This window comes from Branchiostoma belcheri, unplaced genomic scaffold, assembly GCF_001625305.1.
Source record: "Branchiostoma belcheri isolate BF01 breed outbred unplaced genomic scaffold, Haploidv18h27 scaffold6, whole genome shotgun sequence".
In the NCBI taxonomy this organism is placed as follows: domain Eukaryota; kingdom Metazoa; phylum Chordata; class Leptocardii; order Amphioxiformes; family Branchiostomatidae; genus Branchiostoma; species Branchiostoma belcheri.
The window spans coordinates 1143-11062 of NW_017804242.1; the positions used below are offsets into that span (position 1 = coordinate 1143).

At 39.0% G+C, this 9920-nt stretch overlaps 1 protein-coding gene and 1 non-coding gene across 2 annotated transcripts in view; one reads left to right on the plus strand and one right to left on the minus strand.

Moving 5' to 3' along the window:
* Positions 1–1535: 1535 nt before the first annotated feature.
* Trnav-cac lies at positions 1536–1608 on the minus strand. The gene has a single exon. It is a non-coding gene; the product is annotated as a tRNA-Val (tRNA).
* A 654-nt stretch (positions 1609–2262) lies between these two features.
* LOC109482587 (chromodomain-helicase-DNA-binding protein 1-like) overlaps positions 2263–9920 on the plus strand; it is a 40877-nt gene continuing 33219 nt past the window's right edge. The window contains exons 1-3 of the mRNA XM_019785364.1: positions 2263–2321; positions 2644–2755; positions 3014–3288. Coding sequence (XP_019640923.1) covers positions 2747–2755; positions 3014–3288 — 284 coding nt within the window. The 5' untranslated portion in view covers positions 2263–2321; positions 2644–2746. The remainder of the gene's footprint in view (positions 2322–2643; positions 2756–3013; positions 3289–9920) is intronic.

Sequence of the window (9920 nt, forward strand, 5' to 3'; positions counted from 1 at the left end):
ATCCGCCATCGTCCCTTTCTCCCGACCGTCAATTACTTGTTTTATTGCAAATTCATGCCCGAACAGAAGAAACATATGGTATAAAAACTGACAATTAGTACACATAGAACTACTGATAACTACTAAGAAACTACTAGTAAAAAATACTGGGTTTGACTTCTTTTTTGAAGACAGAGGAAGACAAAGGATCCCACTTTTTCTGTAATTTGTGGGTTTTCGGATGTTACTTTTCAAAGAGAGTAGTTTTCTTTTCCTTTGTGTATGTGTGAAAGTTTGGGTAGAATTTGGAGGCTACGTCAAAGAGTTTATTTCGTCCATTGCTATAGAGGGTACAATTTGAGACAAATTCGTTTCGTCTTCCATCGTATTCAACGTACACCATCGTCCCTCGCTTCAATCGGGTGTTAATTGTCGCTCGCCCACGGACGGCTTTGCCTAATTGATTGGATAATTATCTCACGGGGACGCTTTTTGTTGGCGAGTGTGAGACGTAACCGACGCTTCCTGTCGGTAGCCTTGATGCCGTCGTGTTATTTTCTTTACGACAAAGAGAACACGTATATCCCTTACTGGCACTCTTTATAGCAACACTTTAAGAAACTTTGTCTCATCTGAAGATACTAGTACTAGTACTCAGTATAGGGATGAGTGAATGAATGAATATACACCTTATACACATAGACATCACGACATGATATAAATTTACACCTCTCGTATCTTTAGTAAAATGTTGTACAAGGAGCGAGGATGTAAGATTCATTTTCTTTACGACAAAGAGAACACGTATATCTCCTACTGGCACTTAATATCCTTCACTAAAATTTTAGAAATGGTCTGCGGCTTGAAGCAAAGGTGTAATCTCCAAGCAGAAGTTTTGGTGGCTCAAATTGGACAATGACAATGTGATACTGTATTTGCCACCAACAGATCTGACTGGAGATTACTAGTACTTTTTCGTAGCAAAGGCAGGTGATAAAATAGATGAATGAACGAACGAATGAATGAATGAAAACTTATTGATTTTACTTACACATACTACATAAAGACATTTGGTACATACACTTACATTTTTGTCGCTTTGTATGATTGGAGGAGTTGCATGAATGGAGGAGGATGAAAGATCTAAAGATATAAAGAATCAGATAAATTTTTACCATTTCGAGTCAACATCTTGGGAAAAGAGGCGGATACTGATACTTCGTCATGTGTATTGAGGCTAACAAACATCACAATGCCACCGTGAGAAGGATTAGCGATCAATTGAAACCTTGGCTTAAAAACATGCATAGGTAAATTGAACTGTTTCTTTTTTGTTAAATATTGCTTAAAGTTCGCGCAATACTGATATTGTAGTAATCTCCAAACAGATCCTGGCAGGGCGATATCTATTTGTCACCCCCAAAAAATACCAGTACAAAAAAGAAAACCCGATAAAAACACCTAAAAACGCGTCAAAAATAAACTATATACGGTAGTACCTCGTAAAATTTCGATGATCGCGTAAAAAGAAATTGTTCAATTTGATTAAAATATTTTGTCACCGCCCGGGATCGAACCGGGGACCTTGCGCGTGTGAGGCGCACGTGATAACCACTACACTACGGTGACATTTGTTGGGAGAGGGAAGCGCGCTAAGGAGTATAAACCCAACGTGCTATGCTATGGATCATAATTTCAGAAATAAAACATCTTTACTCACCAACATTTTACATAATATTCATCTCGACATCAATTACATTAATTGTGTTACTAAAACTAAGCCAAATGCTGCACAACAAATTTATACATTGCTACGACGCTGACACTTGCGCCCCTAGCGAAAAAGAGCTAAACTGCAGAAAAATGATTGCCAACGTCAGCCAATGTTAGCGGGTATCATCACATTAATTATTCAACCAACAACAAATCAATGCTTAGAACAATTCCTACAGGAAATAGGTCGATGCGTGCGCCAGTCTAGGACTTAAAGAATTTTAGATTCACCCTTAAATCAATATGAATAAAGCAAGTGTGATTTAAGGCAAACTTTTTGTCTGTATTTTAGTTTCTGCTGCCTTTTAAATTAGTTTTACAGCCCTATTTGATTTCGCAGTAACTCATACTTTGATGTGCCCATTAAAATCGTTTGTAGAACACGTTTGAAATGTTTGAGTTGTCTGTTATTTTTCAGAAATCACCTGAAATCCGCACACCTGTAAGTTAAAATTCACACCTGACTAGTATCAGGTGAGGATCAATTAACTCTACCCACAACCCCCCGCGCGCGGACACTGTGGGAGGAAGAAGCAAATATGGCGACCGAACGCGGGCAAAATATCCGAGTGGGTACAATTTTTATCGAAATTATCGAGCACACGAGATTGCTGTGAACCCATGCGTCCTTGTATCGAAAGAAAGGGACTTAGAGTTGTAGGAAAACGTTTTTGTGCCGATGAATCGGGTCTAGTTGGCGAGAAAGGGGGGAAAATGCGCGGTGAATTTTTTGTTGTTTCGGGTGCTCTGGGCCCAAACGACATCTTGTCTGCACGGGTCGTTGTGAGGAAAAATATCCGGAAAAGGACGTTTTGGTGGCTTCGCGCGGTCTAAAATCGTTCGCTGTTGCTTCCTCGTTTCACTGACGGTTGTTTTGTACCCCGTTTGCAGGTTTAGGATCAACAGGCCGCCGGAAATTCTCGATTCTTCGCACGCAGAGTCGACCTCTACTGGCTCACATGAGGGGCGACCGACATCGCCTCTCTGCAAAGTGATGGAACAGGTCTGGAACTCCCCCTTTTATACCCGGTTTTCCTCGCTCAAATTGCATTTTTGTGTACAGCAAGCAGTTGCAAAGCGTTCGGAAGACCCCCACGTGCTTGTTTTTCTCGGATTCTCGGACAAATAGTTGGCATTTTTGTAGTTATTTTCAGCACATGTGGCAGTGTTCTTGCGGCGGTAAAGCTTCATGTGTTCCGACGGATAGGATGCAGGTTTTCCCGACAATTACCTTACCGAAAACCCTCTATTTTTTCCGCAGTTTGGTTCTTTTTCTTACGGAGGCGGCGTCCAGCGAGTCGGCGGGCATTCCCAGCCTCTAATTCCGACTGCGTCACCGTCCCTCACCACAGTCGAGGGCCTACCAGAAGCCGAGTTCGACAGCAACTTTCTCGGTTCCGACATTTCGACGACTTTCCAGGGCCCCGACACCGGGTCCACCAAGCCGTCCCGACCCCAGAACACCGCCTCTTACGCGCTGGAAAACGGCGACAATTCCAGGGAACAGCCGTCGTCGGCAGAGAGTGGGGACTCAAGGTATTTCCTCCCACCTTTTCCCCGCCAAAACCTGTGCCTTTTTAGCCGTCTTTGCCGGTTTTTTACCGGGTAAAAACTAGCGACCAGTCCATACACTTTGCCGGGAATGTAGTGACTGTTGTACACGAAACATACAGCCACTTTACGTGGAAAAAGTAAAGCTTAAATAAGGCGAATTTTATCCTCAGTTGTCGCATATGGTAGTGAGTTAGGCTAGGAATTGAACAAGTAAACTGGAACATATGTCTGTTGTTAGGTTGTTTCTGGCATGTTTCTGAAACTTTACAGGCCCTATTTGTAGTATTTTATGCCCAAGATACAGACCAACTACAGACAATACTATCATTCCCGTGCATATGTACTATAGGGATTTGTGATACCACACAAAGAAGCATCTTGTGGTGCTGTTTTCTGCGTGAATAGAACTTTTTTCTATGCATTTACCCCTCACACATGTTGTTGCCCCCCTCCCACCCTATGGAAAGAACACACCCACCTACACACCCACATATAGATAATGCTGTCATTTATGACTTCAAGTTGAGAAAATATCTTTGCATGAAGTATTACTGAGATGGGTTTATTTGAAGACACTTTTCAGCTTAAATAAAGCATGCATGAACAGACTTTCGTAAACTCTACAATACAGGCAAGACTGCCCTTTTTGTCAGTCTTTGTCACTTTTCTGATTGTCAATATATTAGTCAGACATACAGATGCAAGTAAGTCATGCAGATTGTACTGAAAATGGCGACTTGATGAAGATCTGGTGGCTACATCATGACAAGGTTTTGGCCGATTCGGAAAGTATTCCATGTCTGTTCTTGCTCTGAAAGACACTGGTCTAGGTGACAGGCACATGTCTAATACTAATAGTCATACAGGCAGAAACTTGGGTTTTGCTTTTCAACAATTTTTAGTGAGAATGACTCTCGATTTATTGAGATGCGAAGTCAACATTGCAGCATTTGCAATGAAAAACCCTTCTTCAACTACGAATGCCACAGTATTCTTGTACAACATTGTGCCAGAGGTTTAAAGTCAGGGGTCATTGCTGTGTATCAATAGGTGTTGAAAACAATATGCTGACCTTGAACTTTCAGTGTTTCTTTAAGTTGTTTTTAGGGAATTGAAGATCAGAGTATATTACTACGATATTGTATCTTCTTAGCAAGGAATTTTCAGTACGTTGTACACTGTTCTCTTAGCAATACTACATAGCTTTTCTAGCAGGCAAGGTCTATACAGTGTATCTTGGACTTTACAGGGATGTTTTTGGCCCATTATTTTACTCTTTTTGTGTCTCCTATGTCAGCTAGTGAGAAAATAAGTCATGTTACTTCTTACAATACATCATGAAAAGCTACCATCGAGGTACTATTATATCAAGGCATCATACTGACCAGACTGTTCAATTGAAAAGTGTCCTTGAAATGAAACTTGTGTTGGATAGTGCGTCACGACAGCATTTGTTGATATTTTCCTGTTAATATGCATAGATAAGTTGGAAAATATCCTAAAAGTGAAATAAAGAGCCTAGATTACAAACAATATGGGGAAACTGGGATGAAATACTGCTCACTGTTGTTAACTTATAACTTTGGGAAAGTCATATCTTTGTGGATGTGAAGAACCAAAATATTTCCACATCATTGTTTTGTAGGTTGGAAACTTTGTAAAAGATGTTTAGGCATTTCAGTGCACTTGCAGTCCATGGTGTGTTATGTAATGATTAGATGCAAGTCACATATACACTGCACACGCACATCAGATTTTTCCATGTCTTCTTCTGAGTTGTATCTGTCCTAGACCACCCGATGCCTACATGCCAGCATTTGGTACATTTATGGGTCTCCTTCCAGAGGAGAATTGGTAATATTATTGTACCATTCCTTCCAGCTTTTTGCACTAGAGTATATCTGAACATAGTCAGCCATCTTGGAATGTTTTAGCGATGACATCATGTTCTAGTAGAGAGGCCCTGAGTGAGGGGTTAGCCCAGGCACTTTGGTTGCAGCAGGACTGGTCTAGGATACAGACAACAGGCAAGGACTGGGTCCATTCTGGTGTACTAACTTTGTAGTACAAGTTCTATTGATACTTATCTAGCTGTTATGATTTTTTTGTCTGTAATGTTGTGTATTTCATGTATTTTTATGAAGAGATGTGAATAGCTTGTCTTTGTGAGCTTTGCGTTTACCTGGATGTACAGTTGTTTCAGACGGTAGTCATGATGTGCAGTGAAGCCTCAAACCTTGTGTTTATACAGTGAATATTCCGTTAAAAGTGTGTGTAAGAGGATAAATAAGTGGAAAAAGAGTTTTGGCTTGAGGCCAAAGCCTTTGCACTATTGCAAAGCTGGTATATATCTACTCTACTTTAGCTTGTGTTGTTGACCTCTTCTAGAGACCATCCTTGGATGGTTTGTCACCTAGGCAGCAGGCATTGTCAACAATTTGTAGTCTGCAAAATATGTGTTTTCAAAACAGGGAGAATATTTTGTAAAGGGCCCTTGCAGAGCATATGCTTCAAGTGTGTACACACAGGCCATATTGTCCATATGGAAACCCCTTTTTTGTGGCCATTTCACCAAAATTCTGCCGCGGTAACTTGAACACACCGACCAGGGTGTTCTCTAGGCCACAGGCACCAAGTTTACAGCAGAAATATTGGAGGACAATGTTGTGAATTTTGCGGTAAAGGCCTTTTTCCTGCGTGTTGAAAATTTTCCCTTTGTGGGCCCCTGAATTGTCGCATTGCAGATATAGCAGAGGTCACGTAGGACTTGGTGTTTACAGGAGGGAGCCTGGATGGAAAAGGGGCGGCCCTGGCTGGGTCTATATACCGCTACTGCAGCCTTTTTCTTTTAGAACAGCTTGTTTTGGTACATTTTAGTGGTGCAGTCTTCAATTCAGTAGATCCAGAGGGTTTATGTTGCTAAAAAATGATGATTTTGAATCTAATTTCAAAACAATTTAATGCCTTACTTTCAGTAAGGAAAGCAAGAACATTTTTGCCTAGGCAAGGCCTCTTTACTAGTCTACCTCACTATGTAGTCTCAACAGGGATCTTTCTTTTAGGATAATTTGTTAAGGTACATTTTAGTGGTGGATTCTGAACATTCAGTGGAACTAGAAGGTTTATTTTGCTCGAAAATTATGATTTTGAGTTTGATTTAATGCCTTGCTTGGAGTTGGAGAAGCAAGAACATTTTTGCCCAAGCAGGATCTCTCTACCTCACACTATAACCTCAACAGGGATCCTTCTTTTAGAACAACTTGTTTTGGTACATTTTAGTGGTGCAGTCTTCAAATCAGTAGATCTAGAGGGCTTATTTTGCAATAAAAATGGTGCTTTTGAGTTTGAAATTAATGCCAATCCTTAGTAAATTGAGTTGAATAAGCTAGAATATTTTTGACCAGGCAAGGTCTCACACCATGGACTCAACAGGGATTTTTGTTTTAGGAAAACTTGTTTAGGTGCATTTTGATGGTGGATTCTTCAAGTCAGTAGAACTAGAAGGTGTATTTAGCTAGAAAATGATGATTTTGAATCATCAAAGTTGCCCTGGCTTGCCTTTTTGCTTAACAGTAAGAGAATCTAAAACCTCTCAACTTTACCCACAGTGGTCTAAGACAGTTGGATGGATTCTATCCTTTATTATGTCATATTAAAACAGTTATAGAATCTACTATTGGCTCCAGATGGCTTCGTAAAACATTAATAATGCCTGAATAAAAGTCTCCTTTGTGTACACATATTTACACTAGTAATGTATGGAAAGGCTCTTTGTCTTTGTTTGGTGACCAGGGTTTGGTCACAGATACTGGTCTAGACTTCAGACACACAGACAGTATTGTAAGTGCACAATATCTGTGGTATTTAGACATCAGAATACAGTTTTAATATACCTAGATATCACTTGTGATATAGCAGTGTTACTGTACACATGTAATTGTTAGATCCATATTGGTTGTTGCTGTATTGCAGCTTTATTTGTGAAGGTAACACGTATGTCTGACCTTGCTTGAAATGACAACAAAGGATGGTAGCCTTGGGGATACTTTTTGTTTTGTATTTATGTTTGCTTCTATTCTAGAATCTTCACGGAAATTACAGAGAAGGGTTGATGAACTACTGAAAGTCAAGTCAAATTTTTTGACATGCAAAAAAGCAGTTGCAGTCTAAACTCTTGCTGTATCTACTTGTTACTCACACAGAAGACAATGGAGGACAAATTTTACAATAAATGCAGACTGTCTTTTCTTAATTTTTGAAATTCTTGTTCTTTTGTAAAAGAAAGTCTGTTTTTCCAAAGTAGAAACTAGTGTAAACTAGTACGTGATGATTTTTGTTGCATCAGAATTCTGTGTCTATACCTTACAATAGTGTTCACTCCAGGGCTTTGGTAATGGGCTTGCCTCATGTTATTGCTATAAATGGTGTCTCTAGGGTAGTCTTTTTCGTCATAAAGCACAAATTTCAGCTCTAGACATTCTTAAGTAATAGATCAAGACCCATTGTTTTCGTATGGATGGAAAAATTTGGTTTCGATACTTGCTTTTTCTAAATTTTTCAAAGATAAAATCAAATGCTGTTTTTTTTACGCCCCCCTCCCCATATTGAATGGCATTTTTACTTCTGCAAATTTTACCATGCTCGGTTCATAGATATTATTTGATGTTCCAACTTAAAGTGTGCTAAGAAGATGCATACGCTAACATTTTCATTACTTTTATAGATTCGCAATTATGAAAATGTCCCTGTGATGAAAAAAGTTTTACATTTTTGTGCAGCCTTGGTCCATACTTTCGAGCATGTATCAAATCCATAATTTTATAAATGAGAAAACGAGAAGTTTATTTGCAACTGAAAACTTTTATTTGGGATTGAATTCGAAATTTAAAAAAAAAATGGAAAGTTAAAAAAAAACATGATCAACCACTTGACTTTCTCGACAGAACAAAATGGACAGCGCAAAAAAACAAGCTGCTAAGGGGCCCAAACCTGTGTCACTTTCTTCACAAGCCCAAGAGCTCCAACAATATCTACCATTAAAAAAATCTACCCTGTAGCTTGTCCAGAGCATGAGGTATCAAGCCTGGAAGTGCTGCTGCAGTATATTCAAAAGCTGCCAGGGGGCCCAAAGTCGAGTCATTTCTTCATATTGGCAACACCTACCCACATACCAAATATCATAAAGATCAACTCATGACTTCTCAAGAATTGCTGTTCATAAACAAACCGACACACACACGCACACACACAGACAGACGGACACACAGACCTGAAAACATATCCTTCTTGGCAAAAGTAAAAAAAAGACAGTAAATCCAATGCAGAGCTTAAAATAGTACAAACTTTGCAAATTGCAAAAACTTTTTCCAGACCCCAAGTAAAAATGTGGACAACTTACAACTTGGCAGCCTAAAATATTCAGGCTCATTATCACAAGTCACAATCAAGCTAATGAAGCATAAGTATGCTAAAGGTCGTTTTTCAGAAGCGCTAGACTGTTAACAATATTTCTGACAAATTTTGACAGAGGTGGGTCTGTGGGTTTGGCTATAGGCTCTGTCTATACCTCTGTGTTAGACAATGAATTTATTTGAGCCAGACATTCAGATAAGAAATGACTTTTACTACCACAGGCACCACTATTATGCCAAGCCAGAAATAAGTTTTCAAATCTCCTATGTCAAGTTACCAAAACCTTGAAAAAAACCCAAATAGATCCTTGTATTTTCAGGTATACGGAAGGGATATGTAAAAGCAGTAGATGAAAATTTATGCATCCAAAAAAAATATCTGTGAAAATATGTAAATGAGTGCCTGATTTTAAAAGTTTTAAACTGTTCAGAAATCAAGAAGAAATGCAAGAAAATGTCAACAAGATAACTGGAAATTTGTGCAGTATGTAGTAAATGAGCCTGGTTTATTTCAATTTTCAAAACTTTACCAACTTCCTAAACTTTCCCATTATAGTTTTGCCCTTATTAACTAAAATTGTTTGTATTGGCAAGATTTACATTCTAGATGGTGTAACATACAAAACAAGAACTGCTGATTTGTTGATCAAAACCAATGTTTCATTCTTACATCATTGTTGTTTACTGGAAGGTCAAAATGTTTGTGCTTCCTTGACCTCTGACCTCAATTTGTGGAAACAGTGGACATTGCACTATAAATGTTAATAATTTGCTTGCTAATGGTCATAGTGATAAAACATATGTTTCAACATATTTGAAAGGTACAAAGATCATTTGTGAATAAGTTGGCCGAAGTTGATTGCAAAGAAGGCTTTCTGAAAGTGTGTTCAAAGAGTTTGTAACTTTGTAATTGCTTAACTTAGATCAAATTGGTCAGCAGTTCCGCCCATAGAAAGTGTTTGAATGCAATATTACTTTAGGGCAGTATGTTTATGAAAATGTCTGATTATTTCAATTTTGAAGATGTGTGGTATAACTATTATAAAATAAGGCAAAAGATACAACACATTTGATTAGACTAGACCAGCTGCAGGGTTGGACAAGTCCCATTGCCCACTTGCCCAGGGCAAGTAAAAGCACTGTTCGGGCAAGTGAATATCCCCAATCGGGCAAGTAAATTTTTGGATGCGAAGTATTGTATTT